This window comes from Empidonax traillii, unplaced genomic scaffold (genome assembly GCF_003031625.1).
Source record: "Empidonax traillii isolate 1590-97213 ecotype Southwest subspecies unplaced genomic scaffold, ASM303162v1 scaffold497:size1267575, whole genome shotgun sequence".
In the NCBI taxonomy this organism is placed as follows: domain Eukaryota; kingdom Metazoa; phylum Chordata; class Aves; order Passeriformes; family Tyrannidae; genus Empidonax; species Empidonax traillii.
In genome coordinates this window covers 984,095-1,008,609 of record NW_020955690.1, presented here as the reverse complement: position 1 = coordinate 1,008,609, position 24,515 = coordinate 984,095, and the positions used below count along the sequence as shown (strand labels likewise).

At 36.8% G+C, this 24,515-nt stretch overlaps 1 protein-coding gene across 1 annotated transcript in view; it reads right to left on the bottom strand.

The window, feature by feature from the left end:
• Window positions 1–24,515, bottom strand: part of LOC114063871 (fibrillin-2) — a 124,242-nt gene that overhangs the window by 55,587 nt on the left and 44,140 nt on the right. The window contains exons 12-19 of the mRNA XM_027896442.1: window positions 17,792–17,911; window positions 17,142–17,267; window positions 16,383–16,505; window positions 15,232–15,354; window positions 10,076–10,228; window positions 9,281–9,334; window positions 5,925–6,050; window positions 4,539–4,664 (exon numbers count right to left, since the gene is read on the bottom strand). Coding sequence (XP_027752243.1) covers window positions 4,539–4,664; window positions 5,925–6,050; window positions 9,281–9,334; window positions 10,076–10,228; window positions 15,232–15,354; window positions 16,383–16,505; window positions 17,142–17,267; window positions 17,792–17,911 — 951 coding nt within the window. The remainder of the gene's footprint in view (window positions 1–4,538; window positions 4,665–5,924; window positions 6,051–9,280; window positions 9,335–10,075; window positions 10,229–15,231; window positions 15,355–16,382; window positions 16,506–17,141; window positions 17,268–17,791; window positions 17,912–24,515) is intronic.

Genomic DNA, 24,515 nt, shown 5'->3' with positions numbered 1-24,515 from the left:
GCCAGGACTGTTGGAAGATGATGGAGAGCGGCTTGGCAAGCTCTTCTGCCAGCTCCCTCATCACCCTAGGATGGATCCCGTCTGGTCCCATAGACTTGTGAGGATCCAGATGATTCAGTAAGTCACCAACTATTTCCTCCCGGAATACAAGGGGGCTATTTGGCTTTCTATCTCTGTCTACCAGCTCCATATGGGTGAGCAAAAAGGTGAACAACAGAAAGGTGATACAATCTTGTCAGAAATAACCTGGCAGGAAGAACTGCCTGTCCCTTTTAAGTCTAAATCAGGCAGTCTAGACTAAATCCTCACTCATGTTTACATCAAACATATTCCTTTACAAACCAGCTGACTCAGTCTGCCAGTTGCTGCTGTCCCCAAGGGACAATCCCCTTTCACCCTTGCTCCTTCTCCCAGTCTGTTTCTGCCCTTCTCAAGGGCCAGAACTGGCCCCTCACTGATCCCATAGACAGACAGATAATTTCCACCTTCTGGGGTGGGAATGGCTGTAGTTGGTCGCCAATATCAGGGGTGAGGGAAGATGTACAATGGAACCAGACTCCTCCTCATCTCCCTCTGCCCTGATGTAGATGAGGAATAGTCATTCCATTTTCTCTCTAGGGAGCAGAAAGAGGGAGAGCAGCTTTCCATGAGGATTAATTTATGCATAATTGGCAGCATTAACTTCTGGTTGCTTCTACAGCTACCTTGTGACTATGCTCTAGGTCTCTAAGGCCCAAAAAACTAATTTAGTTACTTTCTGCATTTGACATGCTTCAGCACTATGCTAAGAAGGAGAAAAAAAGGAAATAAAACACATACTCAATGATTTTGGATAGTGACAGGTTTATAATAGTGCATTGACTACTCCCCAAAATTACCATCCGTGAAATAAAAGAAAAAGATAGATGTACTTCAGCATTACCACACTGCTGAATCAGGCGGAAAAACCATCATATGCACAATGTACACAAATTCCGAAAATTGTTCTCCTACACTTTCTTATAATAATATTACATGGTAATTTTAAAAAGAATAAGCAAAAACCCAAATTTTAATACAATTTTGTATTTTAAAATAAAACCCATTATGTACGAAAACATTTATTGAGGGTTTTTAAATTTTTTTTTTCTTAAGTGAAGTAAGTGTACATTGTAAATGTCAGAGAAACAAAAATTGAAACAGTCCACTGTACATTCCTGGAAATGAACTTCAAAGCACATCTGGTTTACATTTAACTAGTTAAGTCATTGGAAACACAAACTAAACCATGGAGCTTGTTGTAAAAATCTCAACTTTCACAGGCTCTAGAGCCTCAAACAATTCTCCTACTCCTCACAAGAAACTGATAAAAAATTTGAATTGAACTATAAAGTAAAACAGTGAAGGGTTTTATAATTTCTTCACAGTTGCTGATGAGAGTTACATTAAAAATATACTGGTGAGTAATCAGCATCAGAGTATTTTAAGTGCACAATACAGAGCTCCTGACCACAGAAGGTTTTTACAACTAGTGAACTTGTAACTTCAAAACAAATTATGTAGTGTTTCCTTAAAAACAGAGTTTGGGCAGAAAGAGAATAATTTTTTCCTCTAAACATACTACTACCTACTCCACATTTGTAAAAACACAATACATTTAATAGGTTTCGCAGACAGTTTTATACAAAATGCCTCCTGACCCTCCTTTTAAACTTATCACCTCACTTTAAACATCAGTCCAACTATGAGAGTCAAGATGAAGATGACAGAATCTTTATGACCAGTGTACGTAAGCTAATGTAGACAAGACTACTGAAAGATACTGAAAATTCTTCCAATTCTGCTGTACAGACAATAAAAAATGAGAAGTATTGAGGGTGACTAAAATAAGAGATGTTCAGGAAGAAAACATCTTACAAATCTGAAGTTTAGTTAATGAACAGTTGTTTGTCAGGGTTTTTTTTTCCTTCCCAAATGAGAAAAGAGGATTTTTTTTTCAGTTTAAATATTACTTCTGCATCCATGCCCAATCACAAGTTCATTGCTCAGAGTTCAGCAGTTAAACAGGATTATGAAATACAGACAAGAGAGGCACAGTCACTCTTATTCTTTGAAGACAGCAAAATATTCTCCTTTATAGTAACAAGCTAAATCTGATGATTACCAGAAAAGAGAGATGAGACAGGGTCAGATCTGTCCTCTTTTATTGTCTTTTGGAATATATCAAATACTACTTTTTCATTAGTCTTTGCAGGAGCCACAGTAAAAATATTGCACGCATGTAAAGATGTATGTTGTTTTAGGAGCATATAAAAAAATTCTTACAAAAAGTAAATGCATTACTTAAAATCTTATCAAACCCACCAAACACAAACCCAAACAGTCTTATATAATGAACCTGAATGATCACCTCTGCAATTTTTCCTTCACAGTAGTATATATTTCAATTTAAATAACCAGCTGCATAAACAAGGTTTGCATTTTCTACATCGTACTCCAGTTGGCTTATGTTAAGAAACACATTACTTACTAGATGACTGTCACAGGCACTATCAGTGTGTTAGTTTGAGCAAATTATACTACTTCTTTATTCGTGTTTTTAGAATTGATTTATAAATGGATCATTTGAGGAATGAACCTAAATCTCTTAGACAAAGCCTAGAAGTAGTCACATTCCTTGCACATATGCTCTGAGATGCCATTAAGAATGGACACTCCTACCATCTGGATTTCTGCTGGTTTCCCCTTGTTCTGGTAAATTCTATTTTATTTTAACTGTAACTTACATACTATGGCTTTGCAGTCAATATCAGCTGGTAGAGCTATCTAAAGGAGTCACCCTCTTCTCAATGGACCATTAATTCAAATGAGCTAGTAAATTCATTTCCATTTCCACTCCATGATAACTCTCCCTTACAACCCTCTCACAAAAAACACCTCTAAGATAAGAGACTTCCACATTGACTGTATCATTACTCCCAAACTTCTTCTAGCACAAGAGAAAACACACCGCAGTGATGGTAAGGATGTCTAGTAGATGGAAAAGTTTGCTTTTTTCCTAGGGCTATGGTGTCTGTGATTATTCATGCAACCATGAAACCATTTTTTTCTTGCTGTTTTTATTGTCAAATCTTATTTTGAGCCTTTGTAGTAGTATTATGTCCATTAAAAAATAAATCTACATTTTATGTTTTAAAATCTAGATACAGTATTTTCAATAATATTACCTAGGTTGTTTGCGTTCTGGTATTTCATTTATCTATGTTTTGGTCAGTGTTATGCTCTGATGTTGATAAGCTTTTCATTTTGGTAGTGACCACCTGTATCTTCCATCCTATTTCATTTTTTCTGCCTAGAAGATTCCTTAAGAAACAGGTACATTAAAAGCACATACTACACTATTTTCACAGATAGAAATCTTTCAGTGCACAGAAACTAATCATACAGACAGACCCTGAAGAATTAATTCCCAAATATTGTGGATAGATACAAGGCATTGAGACAACAGAGCACAGAAAGCACTATGAATCCAGATGATACAAGAAACTCTGCCCTGAACAAGTGCTACTAATTTGTTACATACAGAAGGAGTGGAGATTTTAACTTTTGAAGGTGACCTCGTAAACTCACCCATATTGAAATATAAAGGAATATAATTTTCTTTGTATAGAAGGGTGAAGATGTGAATGATTTGATACTGTCAGAATCAAAACCACTTCCACTTTTGATATGTTTGCTTAGCTGTATGGTAGTAACTTCTGTCTGATCAGTAATAACAAACAGCTGAGGACAACAATGACCACCACCACTTCAGAAAAATCTGTATGATTACGTTGGTTCACACAATAGGACTTCCATAACAAAGGATCGTAGCTTCCCTATGTGAGATTATGTGAGATTATTTACTATAAAACTTTCTAATCATAACAAATATTGAGATTTACACATTGTGGAACCAAATAAAAATAATGAAAAACACCAGTAAAATTTTACTATTCTGGATACTAACTAAAAGGCAGCCCATAGGCTAATGCTTTCATTTTGAAGGTGGTTTTTTTGTACAGTCTTGCTTTATTGTTTTTTAATAATTAAGGGTTAGCATTAGCTCTTGCATGTAACGGTTTTGTTGCTATAACATCTGTTAATGTAACGTAATGTAATGTAAGAAAGCAATTTTGATTATACTGTAAAAATAAAGAACAGTATTAGTAGAACTAGGTAGTAATACTCAGACCTGGAATGCATCACAGATAACTGAATTTGATTCAGAATTAACTATTACAACAGATGGGAGGGAGAAAAGAAAGAGACTGTGATCAAAACAGATGCATTTCCCTATTTAGGGGTGTTCCTGCTATATGATCAAAGGCAAGCATTGATATATTCAGCTTTATTGTAGTTTAAAAATGTTTTATCTAGGGAATACACTTTCATATAAAAATGAACTGATTACTTTGAATAAAAATCAAGAGCAATACCCAACACATTAAAAATTATGGCAAAGAGGAATGTGAAGATTTATGCAACAAGAGAATTTACAAAATTTGCAGACTTTTTACCTTCACATGTGTCTGTCTCCCTGCCGAACATGAAACCCTTGGGGCAAGTGCAGCTGTAACTCCCAGGGGTGTTTCTACACAGCCCGTTGTCACACAGCAGTCTGTTCATGGAACATTCATCAATGTCTGCAAAAGGGTGAGTTACATAATGAGAAAAAAAGGCCCTGAGATGCCTTCATCTCCACAGCTCGTTCTTAGTTTCAAAATTCTAATTAATTCTTAGATTCTCACTACAAAAAATTTCTGTATCTCCCCTCCAGAGGTACTGTATTAAAAAAAAAGTATGATTAAGACCAAAATATCAAGCACACTGAATAGGAAAATCCCATAAATTAATATAATTGCCTAAACTCTCCTTAAACTAACCACCAATAATTAAAATAAAAAGTAATGAATCTTCCTCATTGCCCTCTGTTTTATTCTTTAAAAGAAAAAAAAGATAATTTTAAGCCACTCTCCTTTAATGCCCATCACATGTCAAATATTTTAGATTTCCTAAGCTGTGCTTATGAATTCCTTTAGGAGTCGGAAATAAAGTCTAAATTTCCCCAAAATTATGAATCCAAGTTTAAGTTTGGCAGCCACATAAAAAAAACAAAAAACAAAACAGCTCTTCTAAACTAACCTGCCATTCCTAATTCCTAAACACTTACAGAAAATGTACCTAGATACTTCAACAACAGTTGAACCAAACCACAAATGACAATTACAAGTTTCTGAAGTGAATCATTCCTGGTGACCTGAATTTCTGAAAAATAAAACAACGGCTGTTACACTTGACCTCAGTGTTCAGTGATAATTTATGGAAATCTAAGAGGGGATCACTGCCTCCTTCATGAGCTTAAGCTTTCAGACCCAGAGGACTAAATGTGCAGCAATCTCTTCTGCTGTACTTGTGTAACTCAGGGAAATAATGAATTACTGTATACTGCAGAGATTGTACGCATAGGCCACCAGTTATCGTTCATTATGATAATGAGAGCCATTTGTTACATTTTTATTACATTATTATGCAAAATGGTGACCTTCAACTCTTGACAAACCATCTTCCAGCTTTGAAAGGACACATTTTAGGTGACTTTGACATACATTATACATTAAAACATAACACAAACTGATCCATGTTCTTGAGAAAATTGATTTCTAGTGTGCAGTATCTCCAGCTTACACTTCCCAAACAGTAATATTTGTCCACCAAATTACAGGAAAATAAACTAGTAAGAATAAAAACTATGCACTAATTTAGAAAAGTAGTTTCATTAGGTTTTTTGCATTTTCATTGCAGCTTTAGGAAGTAGATGTCTTGCAACCTGAATTTTGTAAAGTCAAATTAGCAACAATATAGTGATAAATAATTCAATACTAATAAAACATCTAACAACTTACCCACACAATTCATTCCAGAAGGATCAGGCTCATAACCACTATTACAGTTACAACGATAGCTGCCATACAGGTTTTTACAAATTCCATTAGTGCAAATATCAGGATCCAAAGCACACTCATTAATATCTGTATTAACACAATACAGAAGATTATCAGACACTGAAAGATAAAAAGAACCTGATCCTGTGATAGATGTGGACAACATCTGACTCAGTGGATGTTGAGGCTGTCATTCAGAGCAAGGGTGCAGCTAGAAGTTGCAAGAAGTGATTCTTCCCCTTATTTGACACCAGTGAGGCCAAACTTGGAATTCTGTGTCCAGTCTTGGGCCACTTCATGAGGTTCACATGGGCCTACTCCTCAAGCCTCCTCATGTACCTAGAGAAGCCTGTCATGTTCAAGCTCCCATGTGCCCTAACTTTCCTGATCCCATGCCTACACATACGGGCAGCTTTCCTGCATTCTTGCAGGATTCTACCCTCGTTCCACTGACTGTGCTTTTCTTTCTCACATTTCAGTTTAATCAGGAGGTTCTTACTCAGCCATGCTGGTCTTCTGCCTTCCTAGCCTGATTTTGTACATGTGGTGATCAAAAGACCTTGTGATCTCATGAGACAGTCCTTGAAAAACTGCCAGGTCTGTTCTGCTCCTTTATCCCTGAAGGCAGTTTCCCAAGGGGTCCCATCCACTAATGCCTTAAACAACTGAAAGCTCATAAATTCCCCCAAAATTCAGGGTGCTAGCTTTACTCTTCACCTGGCCCATATGCCTAAGGATTCACCAGGGCATGACAACTGCAGTCCAGGCTACCATCAGTCTGGATATCACTAATTAGTTCATCTGTGTTGGGAAGCATCAGGTCCAGTAATGCTTCTCCTCTGGTTTAACTATCTATCACCTGGCTCCCAGAGCACCCTGGACTACATCCAGCCTGATGGGCTGCTTTCCCAGCGTATGTCAGTGTAATGGAAGTCCCCCAGCAGGATCAGTGCCTGATGTGTAATAAGAGGCTGGGGGAACTGGACTTGTTCAGATTGTGAGAGGAAATACGAGAGGGATGTCCAACAGCAGTTTCTGACCTTAACAAATGGTTACAGAGAAGATGGAGCCAGACTCTTCTTTGAGGCACACAGCAATAGGGCAAGAGACAACAGTCACAAGATGCAATGTGGGAAATTTAAACTAAATACCATGAAAGTAATTCTTCACCACAAGTGTAGTTAAGCACCAGAGCAAGCTGCCCTGTAACTCCATCCTTGAAGATTTTCCAAACTCTGCTGGGCAAGGCCTTGAGAAATGATTCAGCTTTGATGTTACCCCTGCTCTGAACAGAAGGTTAGATTGGATGACCTCCAGATATCCTTTCCAACCTAAACTGACTGGAAACTATGTAAGAATAATCTGATGTATAATATACAGCCTGTGGACTCAGTGCTTGTGGTTTAGGAATCTAGGTAAGAAGTTAGACACTATCAGCTGATACAAATACTTGCCATAATACAGAAATAATGCATAGGTCAATACCATATCATATTCAGTCTTATAAAAACTTGTCGGAAATCTTAAATTTTTCTCAGATAGAACAGGATGATGAATGAGATATATTCCCTGAATTTACAGTCCCATATAAAATTTCTGCTGTGGTTGGAAAATTCCACAATATTCATAGGAAATGTAAGAACAGGAAGAGACTCATTTAAATATTTTCTGCCTCTGAGGAAGAGAGGGCTTTTCAATATTAAGTTCTCTCTTTCCATACAGTAGGTCAATTACTTTAAATAGTTCCCTTTCCAAACCCTGGAAAGAACAGTAAGGGTGCTGGCCTAGCTGGGACTTCATAAAAAGGCTTGTTGTATACTTGTAGTTCTCAACTTTTTACAAAGGACATTTCCTCTTTAATCATAGTGCAGATACTGATTTACATATATTGAGATACACATTAGGAAAAGTCATGCTATCATTGGACAAAACTCAAGGCTATGAGGCATATAAAAATTTCATAAGAAAATATGATTTACCATAATACTTCACATTTATATTTTCTTTTGAGCAAAATGCATTCTGTAGCTAACTAAACATGTTTGAATCTTGGGGACAAGCCACATAATTTTATGACTCTATCTCTCCTTACCAAATTAATGATTTCAGAAGGTTCAGCCCTTCCTATTACATTTTACATGGAAAGAAACTGCAAAATCTCTGTCCTTATCTATGTCCAGATTTCTCTCACATGGAGACTTGTGCTTGTTAGTCATAAGCTGAATGAGGTGAATTCAAATTCTCATAGTAGGATGCTGCTTCTGCAAGAAGATTATGGAACACTTACATTATTTCTACATGAGATTCAGAGAATCTTCTATTTCAGAGATTCTTTGTGTAATTCACTGAAAAGTAACCTGAGGGAATTTATAAATTCTATGGATTTCAATTTACCTGTAAGCCTGTAGCATGTTAAGCAATAAAGAGAAAATCATGCAGATATTTGCTGTACTGAACAGAAAGAGAATTTATCATAGTACTATTTATAAAAGTTATATAGGATGTTAATAAATATAATGATAAGACAGCCTCATCCTGTTCCTGCTGAATGGAACGGGAGCTTTAATGCTAGGAAGGACAAAAGTTATATAAGTTAAATGTCTGGAAATATTAAATGTACAGTATCTGCTTTAATTTGGTTGAAATTTATTAACTCATTAGATAAACACCTAGCAATAAATCATAACACTGTGTTCCCCTATTCCTTCTTCAACCCACTCTACTTTATCTGGCAGCTGCAGTGTTGCCACTACTTCAGGCCTGGCTCAGCTACTGTTTTTTAAAATCCCTGTCTCTGTGGTACTTGAAAAACGGAGCTGGAGCTTTACAGTTCCCAGTACAAAATGCAAGTGGTCTCTTTCAGGACTGCTTTTCATATGGATTTGTTTCTTTTAGTTAGCTCCCTTCCAACTCTTAACTCACTAGGGAAACAATCTGTCCATGGAAATGGTCCATGAGTGAGCACTGGATCTGGAGGGAAAAACTCCTCTATTACTGTCCTAGCTGACTGAAAATCAACTGCAAATAATCCAAGTGGCTCCTATCATTCCCCAAATGAGGGAGAGATTTCTTTTGCCTAAATGGTTTACTTTTTTTCCTTATCAGAGTTATGCAAAACCCACTGTTGTAGAGAATTAATTCCTGCCTTTTCTTTAGACAACATTTAAATATTGTACTTTTAGAATAAAAATACTAAAATCAACACATTCATCTTGAGGCATAAAACTCCACTCTAGTATGTTATAGAAAAATATAATTCTGAGTATGTATTTTTTTTAACCTTGAATCATACATATGAAAGAAAATGTGCAACATACCTCGTCCATCGACAGTAATACCTATTCCACTGCTACACAGGCCATGGAACTCAGCTACTCAATTGAGACAGAGATGTTGGGGAAAAGAAAATGTTATTTTTCCACTGTTTCACCTTCTTTCATCCTAAACTAAATCCACCTGACTTTTTTAAAGTAATTTTTCTACAGCTTAAGTAATGACATACCAGCGCTCACATGGAATAACTATGTACAGATAATACAGCTAAATCTGTCAAGTAGCTTTCCATTCTGAACTTTCACATCCATACAAATCCAAGATGAAATGACAAGAGTTAAACACCTAGGTAATTTCATTACAGTACTGACATGACTGTCTTGTCAAGTTACTGCTTTCAACCACAATGCCAGTTTTACTTGTTTCATTATAACAACCTTCTGCTGCTTCAGAGAATGACAGTGAATGAAAATTCTGTCCAAGATACATTATCTCAGCCCTGTATTCAAGAGATTTTTTTTCAATCAATCCCCAGGTTTACTTGAAGAACTGATTCTCTTAAAATGAAATACAGATTTCTAGAAATAATAATGGACTGCTCTTTTAAATTGGATTGATTGACCAGGAAATTTACAGATTCATTGGAGAACTCTGATTATTCCTTTTCAAGCATTGTTACTTATAGACAACACTTAATTCAGAGACCGAACTTCATCCATGTGTCCCCTATTCATTTTTCTTTAAGGTATGAAATAAATGAACAATCTGTTCAAAACTGAACAAAGTATTTTTCAAGTCTATATGTTCACTGCACTATTCAAAGAAATGCAAAATTTTACCTGAATTTTTAGAAGGGCATGGATGACATGGCTCTCCAAAACCATAGTCAGGATTGGCACAGCAGCATTCAGACTTTGTCACAGCACCAGGGAAAGGACGGACACACAGCCCTTTTCTGATGCCTCCATAACATGTGCTACGCATATGAGTATCTAAAAAGGGATAAAGGAAGACATAATTTATTTCCTTAGGCTGAGAGTGAAATGTATGCATACTATCTCAACAAAAGCTTAATTTTTTTTTTTTTTGGGTCAACAAAATGGTTAGACTGGCTACATCTGCACTGCCTTGCTACAAACACGGAATGGCTTCTATTTCTGGCCTCCATAAATTGGACATGCAGATCTCTTGTTTCCTTCCAAAATGGTTTCTCAGGTAGGGTAACTCAGCATCAGCCCAGGGCTGGTAACATGGGAGAACACCTGTTTCCAAAAAAAGGAGCAGAGTCTCCTATTACATTTATAAATTATGAATAGAAATGCAATTTCAGCAGATTGTTTACACCGGCATTTAGATGACATGATTATCTTAATTTTATATGTAAACTGGCAGCAGTGCTGGATTAGGACACCGAAGAGATCCCTAAACCCAGATAGCAACAGCAATCTAGCATTTCTTACACACAAATGGGTGATGTAGAAAGCAGTACTATTGCCTAGAGTGTAGAAAATTCAGGTTTGTGATTGAAAATCCACTCTGGAAGTTACAGTGCCATCTCTGGGAGAGGGCTGGAAATAATGGCCAGGACAAACCACTCACTGTACAAAGAAAACACATAATACGTGGATGGTCTTTAACCTCCAAAATGATGACAAAAAGAGACAGCAGAAAAATTAAACAGGCCTGCCATAACAGCTGTAGGACTTACCATGTGCATACTGCCAATCTTGCAGTTGATTTGGTCATATAAATTAATTTGATAGGCTTGACCAGTAAGATGTAGTAAGAAGCATCTTCAGAGGCAGGCCTCCAGACCTACCTCTACAGGTATAGTCATCTGCTAATCTGCTATACTCATCCAGGAAACTATGAGAATGTCCCTGAGACTGCTTTTTATGCATTTTGTTTTGCTTTTTTTTTTTTTTTTTTTTTTTTTTTTTTTTTTTTTTTTTTTTTTTTTTTTTTTTTTTTTTTTTTTTTTTTTTTTTTTTTTTTCAGTTTGGTGGTGGTGTTTTTTGTTGCTATTGGTATTGGTTTGGGGTTTTGGTCATTCCAAGTTACAATGCCTTTTTTACATTTGCTTATAGGATGTTATTAGAGATCTTTTAACAAGTGTGTGATTAGACAGTCCATCTAAATGTGCCATTGAGAAATGCAAGGCACAGATGAAGTAAACAGCCTTTATTTTTGACTGCTATAATTCTACAGATACTGCTGAAGCTGCAGAAATAGTCTTTGTGTCAGTTATCTTTATGGACCAGAATAGAATTCATGCTCCTTGTCAATCTCCCCCAGTAAAACTACCAAGCACTGCAGCCTGGACATGAGCCTAAGTGGACTCAGAAATTGAACAGGGTTTTAGGGAATCCAGACAGTTACCTACTTAAATTATGACCCCAAAACAATAAAGAAAAGCTGCATGAAAAAAATTTACAGTGAATGTTCAATGTCCAGGGCCAATCCAAATAAGAACTGGCAATTCCTTATGTATTCTGTCTGCTCTTTGTGTATCATGAACTGGCCCCTATAAAATAGCATTGCCTGCACATTAAGTGTTTTCTCTTGCTTTTGGTATCCCATGGAACAAACAGTTCTGGAGTACAGCTAAATATGTCCTAGATTTTAGAATTTACTCCTTGCCAAGAGTCTAGGTGAAGCCAGTACAATTTGCTTGCACTTGACATCAGGAAAAGATTATGATGCCTGACAACAGTCAAGGACTTTCGCACAAGAAATGTATGTTCATGTACTCTGCAAAATAATCAGTTTCTTCACATCCTTTCCCTCCACCTCAAACAAGTCCAGATGCCACTCTGACAAGCTCTGCCATGGATAAAGGGGTTGCCACAGAAGGGAAGACTTCCTTCTGGTTACGTTTCTGAGAGGGAATGGAGAGGTAAATCAAGGGATGGAAATGGCACCAAGGAAAACTGCAGGGAGATAAAAGACTGTAAAGTGTGAAAGAAATACTGTAGGAAGGTTTTCAGAGATGTGAAGTGTAGGAAGCAGTTGGAGGAAGCCACAGATGTACAGAGCAACTTTTCTGCATATGAGAGCAAGTGCTTTTGAACATACTTTAACGTTTTTATAGAAAAGGCACAGAGAAGATGAGGAGGATTGAATAAGTAGTTACAGAAAAACAGTCTGATCTACACAGTCAGTGATTCACTAAGCCTTTGGAGGGTCAAGAACCAAGCTGGCTTCCCCAGAAGCAAAACAGCAGCCATATAACAGGAAGAATGTCCTCCTTGGGCTGTGCTACCCAAAGTGACAGCAGGAATGAGAAGGACAGGTACCACTTTGTCCATGACTTAATTGCTGCAGTCACATCACCAAGGCTCCCCATGCCAAGACAGCTGTGAGTGTGCCCCTCACTGATGAACCTGTGACACTCCCCATGTTTGGTGTGATCAGCCTCTGGCTACTGATTTCAGACCACTAAGAACTTATTTTATGGCCTGAGTCTAACAAAACAGCTCTGGAACTAAACAAAACAGCATTGGTGCTGCTGTAACAGTGTACCTGCAGCGAGAAATGCTCCACTGTTTTTTGAGGTGTATCATTCCCAGACTCTTAAATTTTGTGGTGTAGCACTCCAAAATCCACAAAAGTTATCATCACCACATTTGAGATCAACGCTGGGTAGACCAGTGGCTGTCCTATACTCAGAGTAAGTCACTGCACCCATCCAGGAGCCTTAGAAGGTCAAATGATACCATGCTTACAGCAGGCACTTTGAGGTATGGTTCTCCAAAACTACCAGGGTAAAACAAAGCTTAGTTACTTTCTCTTGGATGACTACAGCTCCAGGCAGAGACAATTGAAAGTGTCTCAGAAGAGAAGAAACCACTCTTGAGAGAAGGCATGGCCACAGCTCAGTACAAGTTCTGAGGTGATACACACACAGAGCCAGCTGAGGTATCCAAGCATGGAGCTGCAGCTGGAAGTACAGCCAAACCTGAAATGCCTGGATGTACTAGAAGTTCTTCTAGCAGCCAGAATGTCTGAGAAGTATTATTTAGGTCATGCAATATATGGGATAGAATAGCCAGACAGAGAATTCTTGCGGTTAACGCAGCATGTGGATTATATATAAACATACATATATATACGTGCACACACATAAAAACTGAACAGTGGGTTGAAATTCCATTCTAAAGGTCATGTGTGAGGATATTTTTGTTATGCAATATTCAAAATTTCCTATGTTATTTTATACCTGGAATAACTACCTCATCTTTTTAAAATCAATTTTCCAAGTAGAACATGATTCTGCCTTATGGTTTTCTGTCCTATTAAGGGTATTTCCTGTTGAAAATGTAAGCATATATGGTAAACCTTAAAGCTGTGTAACATGTGGAGTTGAACATTTTCAAATAAATGGTGTTCACAGCTGATGGCCAACTTGTGAAGTCTTTAGCTGCTAGAACTGTGGCAGCATTAGGTAAATGAAGCACAGACAACTGAGCACTGCATTGATTCTTTGCAGCTGTATCACTGACAGGGGCAAAGATGAGGCCAACTTGGAGTACAAAAAGGTTCTGAACAGCTTGTACTCAAATCTGGTTTTGTTGGTGTGACACTAAGCAGAGAAATTCCTATATTTAAAACAGTATCCCGAGCCTTTTTTCATAGTTTAACTTTTAATAAGCCAGAAGAAAACAACTTGGCTACTACATAGGAGGAAACACAACTTCCTTTTGCTGGTCCAATCTTTAGTATAGTTATACTTACTAAAATATCTAATTTATTTAAAACAATAAATATCTGTGTTTCAACTAAGAGACTTAGAATATATTTTAGCTTTTCAGAGCCTATCCTTTTAAAGCCAATCTCAGTATTTACCATGTGTTTTTTAAACCGAAGTGATAGCAGAAGGGGCTAGCTTGTGCTGGCACTGGGTAGAAACATTTGCCCTAGATTTTATTTTGAAGAATTTTGACTTTTGCACAATTTAAAATATTATTTTGAATTAATTGGTAATAGTAAGACAAGGACATAGTATGTCACATCCTTTTGGTGTGAGATAAACTTCAAAGACTGTGATGTAGGCTGTTTTTAGTTCATCTGGAAGAATGCAGGTAAGACAAAGGCAGATATGGCACACATACATATATGAGTAAGAACAGTCACAGCATTAATTAATAAATATATCTATTGCAGAGCTAAGCCAATGATTTCCTCTCTGCTTTTTCTGCTTCATGATTCTCTGAAACATCATGACATAAGCAGCTGACCTGATCTAACCAACAGAAAACAAGAGATTTAGTATGTCTTGCCCTCTGCAGTTTTTAATTCTTCATCAGCTTGAAAATCTTCAGTTTTTCTCCTGTGAACTCCCTCAAGCTATGCTGGAACTGTCTTAAACACTAAGTTTATGGGATCGCATAATTTCCTACTAATTTCCTGCATAATCCCTATAGGATTGCAAGATTTCCTACTAATTCTTACTAATGATATTTGAATTCACGGAAATCTATCTAGTTTTCACTATTTATCTAACTGGGTTTTTTTCTTTTTTATGGTACAGGGAGAATAGAATTGTAGAACCACAGAATGATTTGTGTTGGAAGAGACCTCAAAGCGCATGTAGTTCCACCCCCTGCCATGGGTAGGGACACTTTCCACTAGACAAGGTGCTCCAAGCCTCATCCAACCTGGCCTTGGACACTTCCAGGGATGGGGCAGCCACAGCTTCTCTGGGCAACCTGTGCCAGGGCCTCATCACCCTCACAGGGAAGAATTTCTTCCTAATTGGTCACAGCCCCAAGTCTGCCAGAGTTCAAGGAGTGTTTTGACAATGCTCTCACGCACATGGTGGGATTTTTGAGGTGTCCTGTGCAGGGCCAGGAGCTGGACTCAGTGATTCTTTTGGGTCAGATTTATGCCAGAACAGATACTCCATGGTTTGATATCAACACGATTCAGAAGGCTGTAATTTCATGTGTTTGATTTGGTAATTAATTAACCTGGTAATTCCACTTGCTTTTCTCACCTCCACACACACGACCATCAACTCCAACGACCAAACCAGGTGGACAATCACACCAAAATGATCCTTCAGTATTTATGCAGTGACCATTCATGCAAATTCCTGATGTCTGGCATTCATCAACATCTAAGAGGAAACAAAACAATTCAGCAATCTATTTACTGCTTTAAAGCAAGATTATAATTAATATTTCTAGAACATTATCAAATGAGTTTATGATAGCAGATGAATTATCATAATATCCCTGTTTTGTCCTGGGAATAACAACAAAACAAAAAAAAACCCACAAAACCAAACCCAAAACACACAGAAAAACTGTAGGATTTCAGGGACTTTAGTTTCTACATTTAGTAAAATTAATGAGAAATTTTCCATTTTGTCCATCCCACGATACTATAACTTTGCTTTAAAGTGTGGTTGAGGAGCAATAATCACAGAATATCCTTAAGATGTTTTATTTCAATTTCAAAGAACTTTTCAGTAGTCATCAAAGTCAACAGCACAACTGCATGTAATTAAGGGCAACTAACAGAAATGGTTCAACTTCAAATCAGAAAACTAACAATTTAAATGATTTTGCACTTACTAGAGACAACTCAAACCCAAACCTACTTCTACAGGCAGCAGGTATCTTCAATTAGTTTGCTTAAACTGAACTAAATCAGACTCTGTCCTTAAAATGTTTAATATTTTAGCGACCTTGCTTAAAAAAGTTTCTAATGCTGTGTGGCAAGTACAATGTCTCAGCTTTTATGCACTCTGAATTTCCAGAATAATGATGTGGCAAATGTGCTTGTGCGTGCTCACATGCACATGTGTGTGTTCACTAGTATAAAATCTTTTAAACTTCTCATTCTGTTGCCCACTTTACCATTTCATGAATGGCCAGCATATTTTGCTCCACGGCTTTCTGAAAGCTAATTTATCATTTGTTGCAGCTTTCACAATACTATTAAATAGTTATTTCTTTCTGTAAGTTAAAGATCTATTTCTATTCCAGGCAGCTTAAGAAATCTACTATAATGAGTCAGTAAGGTATTAGTACGACGTTGAGTCCATGTGATCGGATTTCCATTCTTCCATGAATGAATGGACAGGAAAAGCCATTTACAGTCAACATTGTCTCAATGCATTACCCCCCAAGTTTTACATACCAGTACAGTAACGTCCACTTGGAGCCAGAACAAATCCCGGTTTACAGATGCACTTAAAACTCCCATCTTCATTTATGCACATCCCATTTAAACACATGTTTGCAGTGGTACACTCATCATGGTCTACAAAATAATGCAGAGTAAGCGGCTAATAGTTTCTCCCCTTCCAGAAGATAACCGAGTAAAAATAAACAATTGGGACTGATGTGGCATATTTCTTCACTTGAAGATTCATTTCTAACCAGAACTGTGATAAATGTCTGTAAAGTCTCCACTCCATAGGCAAAGCAGCAATTTTTTTTTTCATGTAAGCAGTTGCTTATTTCAGTAGACTGTGTATGAAAGAATAGGGCATGTCTTTCTTTCACACATGAAAGGATAAAAAGCTTCAATCACCTGAGACTGAGCTGGTTGATTACCTAGAAAGTTTTTTTTACACAGAGTAGCCAAAATTAAAACCAGGTACTTCTTCAGCAGTGCTGATATATGGGGCATTTGCTACGAAGGTTTAGGGAAAAATGTTATTCCTGGCATTCTTGAGGAGAGATGTAGCTTCAAAAACTAAAATTGTCTCAAATTTTCTTTGAACTCATACAGTACTGTACAATAATTATTTGAATAAAGGGTCTCAAAGTTCAGCTCAGGCTGTACCTTTTCACAAAAAAAAGTAATCCTTAATGATCCTGACCTGTAGTATGAAGTATAATTTATAGAATCACCAAGCTAATGCCTGCCCCAACTCCTTAGAAGAGTTCTTACCCACACAGTTTTTTCTGTTTGTAGTCAGTTCAAACCCAGCATTGCAAATACACTGGAAGCTTCCATCAGTGTTGACACACCTGCCATTCTTACATAGAACACCGTTCTGAATGCACTCATCTATATCTAAGAGGAGAAAAAAACAACCAACAACAAATCGGACACAATTAGAGAACTACTGTAAGAAAAAAATATACATAGTGATAATTATTGCTTTCAAAAATACTGCCATGTTGCTTAAACATTACTAAGAAAAAATTCAGGTAAGAATTCATTCTCATTGCATCAGAGAAAAATATTATTTTAAAGAAATGTACAATAAATGCTACATTTTATGATGCTCAGCAATTACTTCATGAATACCTTTAAAAACCTACCCACAGATTCACCTGCATACATAAATATGCATCTGTCACTTTTTTTCTTTTTTTAGAACTCTCGCCTGGGAAATTCTCTGGCCAGGTGATGGGTATAACAGAATAATGTTTAAATATTAAAAGACAACAACATAGCAAATGGGATGGCAGCCAATGCATTTAACTACTATTTTAGTGTGGGTTTTTGATATTTTTTGAACTGTAGTGGAGCTCCAGTGGAGCAAAAGGGTAAGAAGATCTGCAATGCCAGCAGAGCTGAAGCAATTTTCTTACCAATGCAAGCTTGCTTGGTAGGAGTTCTCTGGAAACCTGTGTGGCACTTGCAGTAATAGGAACCAGGTGTGTTGACACAGTCTCCATTGGAGCAGGGGTCTGATGTGCATTCATCAACATCTGCTGGCAGCACAGAGAAGAATTAGAGCCTTCACAATGTCTACAACATTTATTTTTTTCCCAAGTTTAGAAGTTTCTTAGTGAAAAAGGTGGTAACTAACAGTCAAATGTTAAATACAAAAACTCGTTCATGGTGGAAAATCATTAGTTTCCTAAAAACACGCGGCTGTTCTTAGTTGAACTAGGCAGATATTTTAAAGAGAAATGGCATGACATCATTTATAAGCACTTTGAGAGGCAAAAGAAAAAGTCTGCATGAGGATTTTGAGACACGGGATCTGATGGTTGCCTGGTGAAAGTGAACAACATAGTAAACCACAGTTTTCCTTAACTCAAAGACTATTTATTTTTCTTTGGAATAAAACCAATACAAATCAAAACTGGCACTTTGAAATGAGAGCAAACCATGGTATGCAGAAACTACCCTATTTTGTTACAGGTTCGTTGTAAAACTGTGAGGACAGGCCACACACCAGCAGGAGGGATTCCTAATGAGAGCACAGTCTGCACCACATCTCAATTATTTATGACCCATTGCATCTTCAACCCCAGTCTTTGCATTTGAGTAATGCCAGACTTAATCTAACCCTTTTCTGAAGTGTACCTTACTCTCCTTCCCTGAGGTTTTTGGTATTTAAAACACATGAAAAACACATTTTAACCACCTTAAATGTTGCATAACTGCTAGGAAATAACTACTATTTACACAGGCCTCTGAAAACTTTAGAAGTTCCTTTCCAGGACCCTTCCAAATTGGATCCCCAGTGGTTACCAATGAGTCAGCCATGTCTTTGGCTCAAGATACCTATTCTCAGATCTAAAATAACATTGACTTCTCTCCCCATTACAGTCCTCTAAACCTCCCAGGATCCTTGCCCACTGAGATACAGGGAGCAGAGGGAATGCATTCCACTGGTCTGGCTCAGTCTCTCCTGCAGCAATTAGAAGAATGACCTAAGCAGCCAGTCTCTGCTACATCTCAGTTTACAGGTTACAAACTGAAGAGATGCCTTGATGAAATACCCCTTTCTTTATCAATCACTTATGCTTATTTGACTTTTTTTCCTCCATATGCCCTCCATTTCATTTACAGTCTGGAATTGCTTCTCTCTTCATGTAGACAGGCTTTAACAACATAAAGTCAGTGGTGATTTGCAGTGGGTTTTCAGTATCTGGCTGTAGGCTGCCATAGGAAGTTCTGGCTAAGAAAAGCCACTGATGATCAGTTCTTAATCATGATGATTTTCCTATGCATTTTGCAGTGCATGCTTCCAGAAATAAAACAAAAAGCCCAGGGCAATTTTCAGGATCATTTGCACTCACTCTTTGGCAAATCTGCTTGGAAAACTTAGTTCAATACAACTTGAAAATAGTGGGGCGGAATGAGGAATTAAACTTATAAGAATATTTATGTTAAATACAACATAAAATGCATAACAAATACTCATAAATATTCATGTTCCATGAATTATTTCAGTCTCAAAGATGTCAGAAGGTTTGTTTTGTTTAAATCTAATCATAAATAAGATCATACGTTTAACAGGGTTTACTGTGCTAATGCATACACAGTTGAAAGAAAAAGCATCAACACACACATCAAAGAGATCTGTGTTTTTACCCAGATCTCTGATATAATGAACTGGTCTACAGCACTCGTAGTGTGTAGAAAGTCTGTGTAATATTTAAACTAATAAAGGCAAAGCAAATGGAAGAATGAAATGCCTCCTCTCCCACATATTTTACTCACTCACATTTGCATGGCAGCTGTTTATCACAGCAGTAAAACCACAAGAACGAAACACAATAAAGAAAAGAAAAATTTGAGGTGTTAAATACAATGAAGAAACTCGTAACTGCATCTTTATATGGCAGAGTGACATTTATGACTTTCTGTATTACAGGATTCAACTTGCTTCAATCTGATTACAAAAAAAAAGTCAAATATGCTCATGCTAGAAATGGATTTCCCCATAAATTAGTTTATAAATTGCACAGCAGGAATGCAGAGTTTCCCTATGAAACAGTTGATTTAAGCTTAGAAAATCCTTCCAAAGCCATGTGCATCACATGATTTCCACATAACATATGCATCTTTAGATGCTCGTATTTTTATAAGGTCTTGATAACTGAGGGAAATGGCAAATATATGTTAATATAAAGGAGTTGTTGGCTTTGACTTTGCAATGCATGCATGCATATTCCAGCAGTATAAACAGGAAACATCTGAGACAAAGATATTCAACCCATTTATTCTATCTCCCAGCATAACCCTCTTCAAGGTCAAATATTTCTCTTTCAGCACTTGCATCACACTTATCTCCACGTTTCAGTTTTTAATCTGTAGCAACCATCAGAACTTTATTAGGCACAGTATGAACTTCCAAAATCCCCTTAAAAGACTTACTACAATGAGTCTGAAGATACAATACAAAAGTTAAAACATTTTTATCCACAAAACAACTAAATTCAACAGAGCACAGCTACAGGTTTGCCATCACTTTTAAAATCTCTACAGTTTTATCCACAGATTTTATAAGTAGAATGAAATAAGGGAAAGTAATAAATTTAAAGCCATCTACTGGTTTGGGGAAGGAGACTGACCATTCAGTGTCACTGGCCATTCGCCAACCGCTCCGCCGCTCCGACTTTGAAACACAGCTCCCGATGGCTTCTCCACGAGGTTGACTGCACAGATTGGCACAGCAGTGTCTCCTGTGCATGCAGTGTGGGGACAAGCTGCGGGAGCAGGAGCAGGTCCCTCACCACCCACCACCCAGCTGCAGGAGCACGCCGAGCACGTGGCCACCTGCCTGCCTGCCATCTTGGCCCCCTTGAAACAAGACTTTAATTCTATACAAAAACATCTATATGGCTTCTAAATTTCTTGCTTGGGGAATAGGCAGCCAGAGAGATAGAGAAGTACAGGAACAGTGTTTTTCATTTATATGCCATTAAACTAACTCCATAGAGTGAAAAGTAACTGTGCCCAATGCCCCAAGACTGTTTGTTCAGTAATTAGAGGGGTACCCAAGTCAGATTCAAGCAAGCCTTTAAATGAATTTAGTATGTATCAGTACACACAGAATATCCATGCAGTTAGGTTTCTGCCTCTATTTCCAAGAAAATTTTCTGTGTGATTTATAGCAATTGCAATTCACAAATCCACAATTCAGTGGAGATGAGATGTATCAATTGAGATACTCTGGCTACTTCTTTATAATACAAATAGAAAATAATACTTAAACAAACCTATATTATTTATATAGAGTTCATAGACTTATTTATAATTCATATAGAGCAACCTCTTATAAAAAGTCTTCTGAATACAAGCAGCTACTCAAGAGGCAAACCACCCAAGAGTTGAAATTAGTAACGACTGATTTATTTCATGCAGAAAAAAATAGGCAGAATTACACTTAAATCTGCTGGAAGCCATCTCTGGGGTATTTTCTCCCGCTTTCAACCTTAGATATCACCGTATGTGGGACAGCATCTTCTGCTTTTGTTAAACCAATTGAAATTTTGGTTTTGACCCCAGCACACCCAAAGCTGCCTCAGTTTTCAGACTATTGTTCCGTGCTCAGGTATGCATTGCAAAGTCAAGATTAAGTTCCCGAAGTGAATACATCTTTATCCTGGGCACAAAACTGTGTGTTAGAGAATTAAACAGGTAAAAAAAAAATGGGTTTTTTTCTATGCACTTATCAATCCAGCCTCACAGTTTGCAGGCACTTCAACCTCAAACCAAAAATCAGATACAACTTCACTACTATCTCAAGCCTGGAACAGAAGATAAACAGTAAGACTGGTGACCTACAGGGTGATCCCACAGAGAAGAAAGAGACAGAATGCCAGCCAATTCTTAAGAACACATTATATTTTTCTGTCAGCCAGTTTCAGCACCTAGACACATAAATCTAATGGCCTTTTTTAACCATAGCTGGTTGTCCTACTCCAATGACAACTGAAAAATAAAAGAGTTTAAATTAAGTCCATATACCTCTACTTGATGCAACCTAAGTACAAAGCAGCACAAAAATGAAAAAAAAAAAAAAAAAAAAAAAAAAAAAAAAAAAAAAAAAAAAAAAAAAAAAAAAAAAAAAAAAAAAAAAAAAAAAAAAAAAAAAAAAAAAAAAAAAAAAAAAAAAAAAAAAAAAAAAAAAAAAAAAAAAAAAAAAAAAAAAAAAAAAAAAAAAAAAAAGAAGCATTTCACAATAGACTCAACCACAGAGTTTATTCTGTTCTGGATTAACCCCAAAAGTCACTCTTAGATGAAATTAATATATTAATGCCATATCATTTAGGCTGAGAAGTCAAAAAGGAGCCAAAGACATTGAACCATTTCTTTTGTGTCACTGGTTATTGAAACTGATAGTCACTAAAAGTCTAAAAGTTTGCCCAAGCACAGATGAGGGCTTTGATTTCTCTACCTACCTATAATGTCCTAGTACTTTTAGGTCCTAGCATTTCATCTGGGGTCATTTCTTATTCAGGTGTTAACCTTACCACTTGCATCAAGATTTACTTTGGGTCTGATTTTATTTTCCACAATTCTTTTTTTTCTAGACTCTTAACTGCATATGCTAGAATACCAATATATGCATTTCATTAATACTCAAATGCTTGGTACAGTGTCACACTGTACTAATTTTTACCTCAGCACTGCCACTTGTTTTCCATGCTCTACAAATTAAAAAAAAAAAAAAAAAAAAGGTGAGTTTAATTGCATTCAAAACTTATGTGTCACACTGGACTGATAATTAATTGTACCATCGCTATACTATCGGCTGATATGAAGCACAAAGTAGGTTTCAGTAGTTTTCACTAGCTAGCTTTGTAATAACCATATATTCAGATTTTTATGATTAGTCTTTGTTTCTTCTTTTGAAGAAAGCAAAATTAATAAAAATTTAAGAACTATATTATGTTATCAAATAGATAGCAAACATCTGTGTGCTTCAGATGTTATTTTCAACTTGACCCCCAAGTAACAAAAAATATGGATACAAGATGTGAACTAGATTTGAACAAGACAAGTTTGTCCCACATGCCAGCTTTCAGAAGATGCTCAGCACAACTCAAGGCAGTCCTCAAGCATCAAGGTCCACCATAGTTAAAAACATTGATTTCAGTGATGCAAAATTTAGTGCTGTAGCAGATGTGCCAGAGTTCTCTATACACTATAAAAGAATAGCCATGCAAGACAGATTTATAAAACTCTTAATGCCATACTTATAGCTCCTGAGGCCCAAGGATGTAGCAAGAGATTAAGCCTCTTGAATTTCCCAGAGATCAGAAGTACAGAAAAATCTCAACCAAACAAAAAAGCTGAAAGAGTTGGGCTTGCTATATCATAGAGGATGACTTGGAAGAAGAACTGTAACAGCCTTCAGAAGTCAGCTCATGAGGAAGAAAGATGTTTTTTGTCTCCCATAAAAAAGTGCTATAAGAAAGGTACTGAACTTCTTTCCTTATATAGTGTGTATAGTACAAGAAATAATGAACTGATTTTTTTTTTTCCAGAATATTGTTTAAATTAGATTAGATGTTCTGAAAACTTTTTGGATGTTTGACTATTGGAGCAATGCAACTGCTTGGGAAAGGGTGTAATCCCTGTCAACTGAGTTTTCTTAACAGGAGGGGGTACAGTGGTCAGGAATGATGTGTATACATACATACATACATACATACATACATATATATATATATATATAACTACAGAGCTATAAATAACCTCTCTGGTGCAAGTTTCAGGTGCAGATTATTAATTCAATTTGAGAAAGGAAAACAGAAAAGTTAATTATAATATAATAAGCTCCCTGCCCAGCATCTGGCTGACACACTCTCTGCTGCACCCATGGCAAAATCTGCCCATAATATCCCCACTTGAATTCCACTAAGTATAATCTTCTTGCATTAGAAGATTTTTTCAAGGATTCATATATCTGCAATTTTCTGTGTTTCTTTGTTTCTATATTTTCCCCCAGTCCACGGACACATTTAGAAATTGATTCTAAAGTCACAATTTCAGTGAGAAAAGACTAACAGGCTAGCTAGCTCTTGTGGAATATTTTTTGTTCACAGATCTCAAACCTCTTAATAAAGACTCAGTAAGAAAATATTTAATCAAAAACATAATCAGAACTTTCTATTTAGGATCCTATAAAACTATTAAGCTATATCCGGTACAGAGGACTTCTCTCAACACAACTACCCCTTAAGAACTCCCAAATCTTGTATTTTCCCTGAAATACTTGGTGAACTTCTGTCACTGCAAGAGTAAAGTCCACAGTAACTGAATAGAAGTGCAGAATCCTAAATTCAGCTCTTTTTACATAAAGTTAGCATCCTGTATTTTCATATGAAACACAAACATAACCAGAAGTTAATTGATGCCAACTTTTAAATTATTTGATATCTTTCAAACTGTTGATTATCCTTACAAAGAGGTAAAAGCATAAATTCTACCTTGATCACATCTCAACACCAAATTCCATAGCAAAAATGGAGCTCTGAGAGCGTAACAAAAGACAACATGAAATAGAATTCACTTAACTGAATGTGACAAATCATCAAGTACAGGAATAGGAATACTCAATACCAA